Below are 12,064 nucleotides of genomic sequence, written 5' to 3'. Positions count from 1 at the left end.
TCTCTCCTCCTGTTAACTTTAGTCCCCTAGGGCTAAACTTTGCTCTCATTTTCCCACAAATGGCTTTCACCAAATCCTTCTAATTTTCTTATTTGTCTCAAGCGATTTCCTCTCCTGCCCTCCGCCCTGTCCTCTAGAACAGCCTGAAATGAAATCTGCCCCCTGAGGCTGTGCACAGAGGAAACGGAGGGCAGAGTGCTCAGGGAGGGACAACCTCCACACGTCCACACGTCCTGTGCCAGACTGGCAGGGCCAGGAGCCCCCAGAGGGTTATGTTCTCCATTCCAGGGGAAGCCCACTGCTTTTCTGAACACTGGGATTTCTGCTTTCCAGCTGGTTCTCCACTTAGATATTTATTTAGATGCTTCACAAAGAAGTGTCAAGGCACAGAGCAGGTGTACTGTTCTCACATGCTGCTGCCATCCATCTGTGCGACCATATGCTCCTCTTATGTGACCAGCCACGTGTAATGCATGCACCTGATGACATCTGGCTGGAAAGACACTGGTCCATTTCCCCTGATAGGAGAGCTTTGTGAAGATGGGTGAAATGCAGACTCTCAGATAGCAGAGAAGGTCCTCTTCTTGCAGGACAAGAATCCTTCTGCCCTTCTCTTCCTAATCCCCTAGCACCCATCTCTCTATCCCTGGCTCCTGGCCGTGGAGACCATGCTCTCAGAACAAGCCTGGAGCAGCTATTGGCTGATGATGGTTTCTGTTGCATTCCCTCTCAGAGACACCCGACTCTGAAACAAACCTTTGGAAGTCAGGGAAGTCTTTCAAGCCAAAGGAAGGAATATTGAATGCTGTAATTTCAAGATAGCCATAGCACATTGGGGAAACACGCACAGCACACCAAGAATGGAAGCTTCTGGATGCTTCTCCCCTGGAGAGACAGCTGTGTGGGCCCCCTACTTTGGCAGCCAGCTCTCAAGGCATGCATCAGTGCACCTGAAACACTCTATAAATGGAAAACTCAGAACACAACTTCTCACGTTGACCCCCACCAGCAAGCACAGTGGAACCCACACAGTTGGTTAAATTTAATTTCCTGCAGAGACACAGAGACTTAGCTCAAATGACACCTCCTCTGGCAAGTCTTCTCTAAACCCATGTTAAGTTGGGCACCCACGCTGAGGGCTCTGTTAGCAACCCAAACTTTCTCCCTCGCAGTGCTTGGCCCACAGCAATGTGCCTGCTTATTGGGCTGCAATGAAGTGCCTGTCTCACCCATTAGTCAGCAAGCCACCTGAGGAGGACCAGGTCTCAGTGATATTAGCACCCCAGCATCTAGCACAGTGCCTGGCACAAAATAGGCATGGCTAGGGGCTGGCCCCGTGGCCGAGTGGTTAAGTTCGCGCGCTCCGCTACAGGCGGCCCAGTGTTTCGTTAGTTCGAATCCTGGGCACGGACATGGGACTGCTCATCAGACCACGCTGAGGCAGCGTCCCACATGCCACAACTAGAAGAACCCACAACGAAGAATACACAACTATGTACCGGGGGGCTTTGGGGAGAAAAAGGAAAAAATAAAATCTTAAAAAAAAGCTCTCTAGGTGAGCCACATACTAAAAGTCATAAAAATCCATTTTAAAAAAAAAAAAAACAAAATAGGCATGGCTAAGTGTATGTGAAGAGGGATTGTGGCAGGTATGTGCAGAGGGTCACCGAAATAAGCCTTCCGTTGACTTATCGTGGAGCCTGAAAGTCTATCATTAGGCATTTATTCCTTTAAGATAGAAAGTTAGTCCTATGCACTAAAGATCACTTTCCAAAATTAAAGCTTCACTGGGGCGGATAGTTGTCACTGAGATTGGGGGGCTTGGTTTCAGAGGAGCCCTGTAGAAGGGCCTTGGCACTGGCTGGGAACTTGTGATGCAATACCAGGAATGAAAGAGGGAGGCATTCCCGGATCTCAATGGCACAGAAGTACAGGAATGAGAGAAAAACATTTATTGCTGGAAGACTAGGCCTGGAAGTTGATTTCTATGTCATTAGTAGCTCTTTTCTCTTATTAAATATGAAAAAAATGGAAACATATTTTTCAAGTGAGCCAGGCACTAGAAGAGAACATTCTTGGCACATAATTGGCACTCAGTGACATTTGTGGAACAGCTTATCTGAGGAACACTGTCAGTCACACGCTCCCTTCTTTCCATGTGGCTCTAGCTTGCAAAGAGCAGAGAAGGTGGCAGGAAAAGAACAGGGTGTAGGGGCTGGATTTCAACTCCGCAGACCCCTGCCACCCTTCATGATCTATGCTAATGGAATTCAAAGAGGGACTGACACTAGTCACCCTGGACTGAGTCTGGAAATGCAGTCAAGCCCCAAATGAGAAACCTTTTCTTCTGTGTAGGAGGCCCAATCCCATGACCAGCCCCAGATGACTGAGCGATGGCTGTGGGCACATGTGGTGCCCACACAGGATGTTTGCTCCTGCCTGTTGCTCAGGGGCCCAGGACACTCTCAAAGGCAAGGGGCCACAAAGGGGTCCGCGGGTATGAAAGGGCCACCTGCAGAAAGGACGTCATGGTCCTCCTGCGCTTGACAGGAGGTGCTTATCATTAACTCTTGGCTGCTAGGCTTGGTGCTCAAACCAGCTACCACCTACAGAAGCTGAGAAAAGGAAGAAAAAGCAGTTAGAATGCAGGAAAGAGGGAAAAACCCCACCCCGCCCACTTGACAGGCTCAAACTGCTGCTGCCAGCCGCCTGTAAGGCAGGGACAGTCCCTTGCAAATGCCCTGCTTAGACGGGCTTGCTGTGGCGAGCACCCCATCAGAGCTGAAGGAGCTGAGGCCTTCTCCAAAGCACAAAGCAGACAGAGATCCTGCGAGGATGTGCAGGATGGAGCACGTGGAGGGGCACGGGCGGGTGTGGCAGAAAGAACCTTCGTGACAATGCCAATTTCAGGAAGCCTAGATAACCAGCTTGCTGGGGTGTCTCTACACTTTCTGGGGGCAGGTGAATCAGCTGAGTGCTCATGTGGAAAATGCCCTTTCTCCTCCACACACAGCCATTCCCGCGCTCAGGGAAAGTCACTTTTTTCTCACGAAAACTCTCAATCCTCACAGCCCAGGATTCTGTCAGGCTAGGAGAAAATGCCCCGTTTCTGGGAAGAAGTTGTATTTTGTAAACTTGGAAGACTGAAGGGTTGGGGCATGTTGTTCACGGGGGAACTTTTGGTTTCAAGAAGGACTCGAGTGTGTCCAATTTCCTAGAACATCATTAGACAGAGAACGGGCTGGATCTGGCCAGACCACAGTGGCAAGAAGACGTGTGGGAGGCAGGCTTGGTGGGCTTCCTGACAGAAGTGCCCAGTTTCCCCTGTGCATTTTGGGGCAGCATTAATACATGGGGGCTTGTACGAAATGCTAAGGAAGCTTCCAGCAGCGCTCCAGCCCTGTGCATCTCCCGTAGGTAGAGCCCCGCCCTGGGGAGTCTGTCTCTGCAGATTTTCTACACCTGGGCCTCAGCACCTGGCAACTGTGCCCACCAACGCTGATGGGCCCCTGCACGTGCCGGCTGGGCAGACAGCAGATACTAAAACTGCCCTGCTGTGTCTTCAGACCAAGGGACCATCTGCCTCGCCACAGATAGTCTGCCCCCTCTGCCAGCACTTCACATGGGCCGGAGCATCATTGCTGCTGCTGGGGTGACTGTCTGAAAGTTGGGGAACAGAGACTTAAGATGGTGCTATTTATTTTCATGCAGGCAGCTCAGCTCTTGCTACCGTTTTCTGCGGTAGATGTGGAATAACATCGGACCCCCACCTACAGAAAGGCCTGCCTTGAACTTCACGGGCTGCCTCTAGCCAGAGCCCTTAGGCAGAGTGGCCGAGCCGGGCCTGTGCTGGGGGTTGCAGAGTGGGGAACATTCTGGGCACTCATTCAGCATCACAGGAGTGGGGAAGCCCTGCTCTGGGTCAACCCTTGCTCTACTGTCTTGCTCCAGTTATAACAGATCAGTCAAAGCTCCTTTGGCAGCTCTTTCCCCTGACCTGGGGAGCAGCCTTTACCAGGAACGGCCACTTTCCTCTGAACATCCTCCTTGCTTTTCCAAGGGAGGCAGGGAGGCCCAGCAGGGCCTGGCCCCAGTTTTCATGCCAGTGAGGATCCTTGCTGGGGCTGCTGTCTCACACCCAAATTGGAAATGTCTGCTGCCAGGTGTGTACGAAACTCCCTGGAGAACAGAATGAGGAAGTGTGATCATTTGTATTTGATTTAGAAAATGACGGTCCAAATGCAGATTGGCACCATCAGGCCTGTCTTCCTGCCAAGTTCCATCACTGAAAAGAGGGCACAAGTTTTAAGAGGAGACAATCCCGAGGGATTGGATGCAGGGAGCATGTGGACCAAGAGCTGAGAGCAAAGCCTGAAAGTCAAAGTAGAGCCATCTGATTGAGCGAGGGATTTTAGACTTGATTCAAAAATCAGCTAACCGCATGCCCTGGCTTGCCTGGGACACTCGTGGTTTATGCCTGTCACGCAAGCTTAATTTTTAATGGTGCCCCCTTCCACTCTCAAAAAAGCCCAGGTTTGGATGATAAGTCTGTGATCACCCTACTCCAAAGGAAAGAGTTATGGCTGGAAGCTAATCCAGAGAGAGACATGTAAGGGCGGGGGGCTCTGAGCGGGTCAATTTGGCTGAGCTGGAAGGAGAGAGACAGGCAGTAGAGGGCCAGCTTGGTTCCTTCTCAAAGCACGTTCAGAATCACAGTCTTGTAGGCAATGTCCAGGCATAGACTCACGGAGTGCGGATGCTGGAAGGGTCTTTGGAGTAATCTAATTCACTTCCTCTTTTACCAGAAGTGGATCCTTGGCTAAAAGAGATAAAAGTGATCTGCCCAAGTCACACCGATTCCTGGCAGAGTGGGGACCAGACTCGCCCCTGGGGGATCAAGCCTGGGACGGAGGGAAAAGGATGACTCTGAAAGATGCTGCAAAGGAGCAACCGGTGCACTGCATCTAGCATGGCAGCCCCGGGCAGGGGAGGGTCACAGACTGTCCCGGGTGCTGAGGCTGAGGCCTGAGCACGGAGGTGGGTGAGGTTCAGACCTGCTGAGCATACTTGGGAGCGGGCTGGAGCTTAGGTCCGGAGTGGGAGGTGGAGCTGAGGGATAAACAGGCTCTCCAGGGTAGTGACCGTGATAGCAAGGGACCGAAGAGATTCATTGGCCAGTAGAACTAAGAAGGAGCGAAGAAACAGGTAAGTATGGAGAGGAAAAGCGAATGGGGTCAAATAAGTAATTCAGAGAATCTACATCTTTTCTGTGGTTCAAACTGTAGTGCAATCTCGCTGCGAGGCAAGCCCTAGCAACAGCTGTCTTAGCCCTCCGCGTCTCCTTCCTGGCCTCTTCAGCTGGCTGCGGTGGTGGGAAAATCATAGCTCAGGAACAGCCTCGATCTCTACTCGGTAGATGGGAAAACTGAGTGTCGGAGAAGCCAGCTCCCTCCTGGCTTATGGTTCTCTCGGCAAACGGGGTGTGATTAACAAGAAGCCACGAGAGCGATTCCACTGCCAGCCACAACACATACAGCACAGCTTGTGGTTTCAGCACATCTTACCTCCCATGTGGCCCTGGTGTGGCGGAGGGGCGAGGTGGTAGATTTTTCTGTGAATCTACTTATCCGGGTGGAGACCCCAGGAAGAAGCCCAGCCTAATGGTGCAGAGACCCTGGCTTTCTGGTCCCCGTTCTACTGCCTGCTAACTAGCAGTGTGACGGCAGAGAGCCGCTGCTCTTCCTCTCCCCGGCTCTTCTTGGTTGTCAGATGAAGCCTCTGGCCTCTGCTGTCCCCACAGCCCTGCACTCTGGGTCTGTATCTCCAGGGGTATCTGACCTTGGCTCAGCCTGTTATCTGACGTTGGCTCAGCTGTGTGTTCATCTCTCGCCTCTTCTCTGCAGTCCACGTGGAGAGCACCCTCACAGATCTGAATGACATATTTGTCCTCAAGCCTCCATTATCTCTGACAACACAGGGAGGCAACAGGATGCAGGCGAAATGTCATTTTACAGCATGATATTTGGTCCAGATCTGCAGTTTTTGCCTGAGACAACTTTTCACCCAGGGAGGTCGAGTTAAAGATTTAAGTTTGTGGCAGATAATCTGCAAAGGACTAGCTCACCCAAGTAAACACATACCGGACTGCAGGCAAATTGTGATCAAGATGACCTCCTGTCACCCTGAGCAAGTTCTCCCACAGCTACATAAGATCTACAAAAATCCCGCACACCATTGTCACACTCACACAGTACTCTCTGATATGTGACATTAAAAAACCTCAGTCTCCTGAAAACAAATCATAAAATAGTTTCAGTATATATGAACAGAGCACACTTTTTGTTCAGTGAAACTTCTTTGATGATGCCTGTTCAAATACCTGCAAACACTGAGAAAACACCCACAGACAGCGTCCCCACTTGCCACAGTCACAGAGTCTGCAGAAACCAACAGGGAAGACACAAAATATCGAATGTCCCTGAAATCATGCACATTTCAGGACACCTCAGGCCATGTTAACCTTCCTCTCCCACCCCCAACTGTTAGTTTCTTTCTTTCTTTTTTTTTTTTTGAGGAAGATTAGCTCTGAGCTAACTGCTGCCAATCCTCCTCTTTTTGCTGAGGAAGACTGGCTCTGAGCTAACATCCATGCCCATCTTCCTCTACTTTATATGGGGGAAGCCTACCACAGCACAGCTTTTGCCAAGCGGTGTCATGTCTGCACCTGGGATCCGAACCGGCGAACCCTGGGCCGCCGAGAAGCAGAAAGTGCGCACTTAACTGCTGTGCCACTGGCCCGGCCGCCTGTTAGCTTCTAACCAAAAGTTTCAGAGACGCCAGCTGGAGGCAGAATGAGAGTCTGCAGGAAAGTGGGAAACTGAGAGAAGGATGCTTTTGGTGGCATCTCTTTCTACCCTCTTGCTATAGACATGATGTGGCATCCCAAGGCAGGCAGGCCACGGGGACAGCTGGAAGCTGCGCTGGAGTTCTGGTTTCCTGATGCTGGGTTCCGTGGTCTGCCCCAGCTCCCCACACTGCTTCTGAGACACCCACATAACTCCCACGTGGGGCTCACTAGTGGTACCAAGCAGCACACAGGCAGGTGTTCAGCACACAGCAGCACAGTGGAGAGGGGAAAATGGGGCAGAGATGGACAGTGGGAGAAGAACAAGAGAGAAGCAAGAAGGAGTGATGGTAGGAAAAAATGCTAGACAGAAGAATGGGAAGAAAGGGCCGAAAGCCTGTGTCCCCAGCAACTTGAAGAGTCACTAGGGGTAAAGAGATGAGTGTCTTGGTCCCAAAAGCTGCTTCAAGGCCACAGAAATACAGCCGGTATATGGAAGGAAAGGTCCTTGGGGAATGGACCTCAGGGTGGGGAACTGAGAGCTAAATGTGGAAAACTTCAAAATACCGAGAAAAGCTTATGTGCCTGAATTTATGCCATTCGAAGTTGATGTATTACACCCAGGACTCCGGTGGACCAGGTCTTGCAGACGAACCAATATTTGTTATCAGTACTTCTTTATTACAAAATTAACATCACTGAAAACTTAGAAAAAAAAGACAGACCAAAAATATCACATCTTAGGCAAATGAGTTGAAAATCCCTTATAGTTACACCCTATTTTTTCCACCCATTTCTAAAGTCAGAGGACACCTGGTATGGTGTTTAGGTAAAAAAATGCAATTCCTAGTACAGGCGGTTTCCTGATGGTACAGGAATTGAAATGACATCACGGAAATGCGTATGCCTCAAGGTCAGTCTAAATACAGATTCTAGGTGAAAACACGAGTGTTAGTCACTGGTGGAAAAGTGTGTGGATGTTTGCGATTTGTTGTTATCTTCTGTCTTCTGCCTTCAAAGACAAAGTTTTAATTAAATGCATGCAGGCTGCTGGCCAGGTTTCCCCCACCTTTGGCTCACCTAGAGGCACAAACTTAACCTAGGTTACACCACACCTGTGCTCCTTTGTCATTCGGCAGCAAATAAAACGATTGATACCAAGAAGAAAAGAAGTTTGTCTTCCACTCAAAGGCAAGGAATCTATGACATAAGACGCCCATTCCAGCGGTTAACACGAATAGCCTAATTTGTGTAGCCTTCCCCACAGCCACGAAGGTGAGGATGCAGCAGACAAGAGCATACGGAATCCTTTGTCTTAATTAAAAAGTACGGTGAGAGCCAGGGAATTTGGCCAAGCCTCATAAATCTCCTAAAAGAATCAAGACTCTGTCAGATAAGCTTAAATAGAAGCAACTGGGCCCTCTGGAGAATTACACAGATTCCCCGCTAGCAGGTGACACCCACTCTCCTGTCACCGTGCTCGCTCTGTGGGTTCTCATTAACCAGCAACCTTCCTACCCACCGACGACAAGTTTATCCCCACGGAGCACAAAATTCAGAGATGATAAATACACTCCTGCTTGTAAAAATGAACCTCTCCTCAGGGCAATAAAAATGCTGTGAGCCTTTAAGGAAGGCAGTACCTTGTCGGAGAACCTACCTTCATTAACAAGGCCTGGTCCTCTTGGTCGGGACAGCGCCTCACTGCCAGCGAGAACTGCTCTAAAGTAACTGAAAAGGAAGAAATAGAAAGGGTGAGTGGCCTCCCTCTGGACCCTGAGCAGCCCTGGTGTGGAGGAGAGCACTGTGGTTAGAGCAGAAACAGGTGGCGTGCTATCCATCTTTTCCTGGTGATATGTGCAACGGGACAGAGCCTGCCCCCAGGAGGGCAGGGCCAGCACACGGTGACTTCTCCACCACTCTGAGCTGGGGTGATTGCAGCAGAGCACACGGCCACTACCATCAGCAAAGCTGCATCCTAAACCCCAGGGAGGTTCTGGGTTCAGCCACCATGTGGCCGTCCTGTCCCCGAGACCACACTGTGTGCCAGTTTCCTGTGACCTCCATCGAGAGGAGTCGCCTGCCTTTGTAAATCTGGCAGTGCTAAATTTTCTATCATCGCCGTCTTCCATCATGATTCCTATGGCTTTTAGTCTTCTCTTTGGATGAATGACACGGTCCTGAGTGTTGACTCAGGCCAACTCCACAAACTCCCCAAAATATTTCAAGTCGTGTTTCCCCAATCATCCTTCTCCAAAAGCATGGCAGAGAGAAACCCAAGAAGGTTCGCAAAAAACACTTAACGATCCACTTTAGCTGGCCATGAAAGCTCCAGGAATATTTATCTAGACGGTTTACACTGATTACATGCCCCTTCTCTATATTGGTGGCCCAGCTCTCAACAAAAGCTCCCTCGTGTGAGCACCCCTTTTTATTTTGGTCTAAATAAGCCCCAAACCACAGACCACCTGCCCTGCACGCTGTTTTATCTGTATGTTTCACTCTGGAAAATGCTCCCATGAGTCCCTGCCGCCCTCAGATTTAAACCCTCTTCTTTCGACAGGCATTAAAGCTTTAACTCAGTTAACCCGTCTAGGGGAGCCCCTTATTGCCAGACTCAAAGCTGCGTTCACTCTTTACCTGTCATAACCCGTCACTGCCGATCCTGGGAACCGTCCTCCCTCTTGCCTTTGAGCAGCACAAAGCTCACCCCTCGACCAGAACCCCGCAGGTCCGCCCATCCAAGCACTCACAGCCATTGCCGCCCCGGGTCCAGCGCCAGCACCCACCATCCCCCGGCACAGGACCCGCCAAGGTAGGCAGAGCTCCACCAGACTCCAGATTGAAGGACCGTCTGACTCCATTGTCCTGACCCCAGTGACATATCTGGATGTCAACGCAGACAGACATTACAAATGCAGACATTTTACGGAGAATTAATCAGCCAAATGAATTTTCATCAAGTAAGCATGGTCTGGGTCACTTTTTTTGTGGTTTTCAGTGTTACTTATAAAATATAATTCCTTAGACAGTTTTCACCAATGACTGAATTACTCTGTGCTGTCTTAACTGTTGTCAGGTATATCTTGCACTGATTATTTCTTCCGAGTCTAAATTTTTGCTCTTATCCAGTCAAAATGTGCTCAGCATCATTAGAGGGGTCGGTGTTGGCAGCTTTACACTATGTGTTCATCCAGTTATCAACTGGCTAAAGCCTGTAATAATTACACAGAATCTTAAATGTTTTTAAAAAATAAAAATTGTTAAAAGCGCTAAGAATTGAAGCATGATACTTTGCCCATAAAAGGGGTTCAGTAGAAACTCATAGCACAAGGTAAGAGCCCGAGCTATGCTGACTTTATACAAATGCGTTTGCTCTCCCCCATTCCGAACACACCAGCCCGCGAAAGACCCCGGAAGCAACCACCCCCTCTCCCCGGACACTGCCATTAGCTTTATTTTGGATTTTTGCTGTGACGTAATTTGCTGTGACTAAATATTGAACTCTGACTGTTGTCTGAGGATGAGTAAAGAATAATCTACAAATACAGGAGCTTGGTTTTCTTTAGATGATCTTCCAGGAGGTGGCGATTTTCTTTGGTTTATGCTGTGACTGGGACCTTATGTGGCAGAGGCCACGGAAATCTGAGCGCTTGCTACTTGTCTCCTTTGAGGGCTACCAGACTCTTGCCTTCACCTGTCCCCTCTCCCCTCTCTGTGCTGGCCCACAGCCACACCTGCAGCTGCCCCTGACTGGACTCTGCTGTGAGATTTTTAGTGGTTCACAAGATGTGGCACCCTGCTGGGGCAGCTGTTACCTTGTCAGCTTCCACGCCTAGCCAGCCCCTTGCTGAACTTTCCCATTTCTGCGGTCCTGCCATCCACCAGCCACCAGGCCCAAATCTTTGACTCCTCCCTCACATCAGCAAGCAAGCCTGCTGACTCTTCTTGCACGATGTCTCCAAATGCACCCCTTTCCCACGGCACAGGAGCCACTCTGACTCCTGCACAACCCCCTGACTTGGTCCCCAACCTTGATACTCAGCCCTCCTCTCCTGTCACTTCACCCACTGCAGCCACCATTGGAAACCTGGCACTGCCAGAGTTCCCCAGGCCTCCCCTCACCTCCCCAGTCTTAGCCCCTCTTCACTGGTGCCAACCACTCTCTCTGATGGCTCCTCACTGTCACTAACCCATGGCTTGGTCCTCAGCCCACGTGATCCCCTCCCATCTGCTCAAATCTACCTCTCTCCTGGACCCAAGTGGCGGAGCGGTCACTAGCACAGGCCTTGAACTGCACTCTGCCACTACCAGCCACACGTCTATGGACAAGTCACATGCTCTCGCTGAGCCTCAGTTTCCTCATCAGTCACATGTGGGGAGTGGTGCCCACCTCCTAGAGTTAGTGTGAGGACCCAGGCAGAGGCCAGATGCCAGCAAACAGTGCCTGGCACGGAGTCAACACTCCATCCTGTGCCGAGAAGGAAGCTCTCTCACTCCTTTCTCCATCACACTGATTTCTTCCCTCGATGTCTCGGTGTGACGCATCACACATGGGGTTTTCGTTTCAAATCCTCCTTTGGTTTAAGGTGCATATGCAGCCCTGGTCTCGGGAGTGACACTGTGGAGTCTGTGGCCCCAGCAGACAGCCTGTGTCTTAGCCTGAACTTAGCTCTATGCACGTCGTTTCCAACATGCCCAAAGTCACAACCAGTTTTGCAGAACTGGGCTGAAGTGCATTTGCGGGAATACGGGGCCACACAGATGCAGTTTTCCCTCGGCTGGCTGGCTCAGTATAACAGGGCGAGCACCTCTCCACCTTTTCCACACCAACAACAAAAGCCAACCTTGACAACCGGGGCCCCAACAGAAGCAGGGCACGCAGAATTCTGGGATGTTTCCCCACGCCCACAATGTCAGGGCGACGAGCGCGCTGATGCCAACAGTGGGTCAGCTCTCACCTCACCCACTCTGATGTCTACCCCTGAATCCCGAAGGAGGAAAGGGAGGCCACGCACGCCGTCCGGCAGCCGCTCTCGCCAGGCCTGCGTGGCCACCTTGCTGCGTTGCCTTATTCACTGACAGCTCGTGGTGAGCAGCCACAAGGTTGACATTTCACTCCCCTCCTCCTCCTCCCGTTGCGACTGAAATAGGAAAAAAAAACTCAAAATGAAAGCCTCTGTGGTATCTACTTTCCTCTACCTTTGTTGCTGATTCAAG

At 50.6% G+C, this 12,064-nt stretch overlaps 1 protein-coding gene across 11 annotated transcripts in view; it reads right to left on the bottom strand.

The window, feature by feature from the left end:
* The window catches only part of ACOXL (acyl-CoA oxidase like), a 360,313-nt gene that overhangs the window by 53,591 nt on the left and 294,658 nt on the right, over nt 1-12,064 (bottom strand). For 10 of the 11 annotated variants that reach the window (XR_011525900.1, XR_011525904.1, XM_070572146.1 and 7 more), the window contains one exon: nt 8,505-8,575. Coding sequence is in view for 8 of the 11 variants with exons in the window: in XM_070572146.1 (XP_070428247.1) it covers nt 8,505-8,575 (71 nt within the window). In the remaining 3 variants the exon portion in view is untranslated. Of the gene's footprint in view, nt 1-8,504; nt 8,576-12,064 lie in introns of those variants that run through there. The other variant, XR_011525903.1, reaches the window with a different exon arrangement.

The sequence above is a fragment of the Equus przewalskii genome, chromosome 14 (genome assembly GCF_037783145.1).
Source record: "Equus przewalskii isolate Varuska chromosome 14, EquPr2, whole genome shotgun sequence".
Taxonomy (NCBI): Eukaryota; Metazoa; Chordata; class Mammalia; order Perissodactyla; family Equidae; genus Equus; species Equus przewalskii.
The sequence above is the reverse complement of the archived record's forward strand: the minus strand, read 5'-3'. Positions and strand labels throughout refer to the sequence as shown.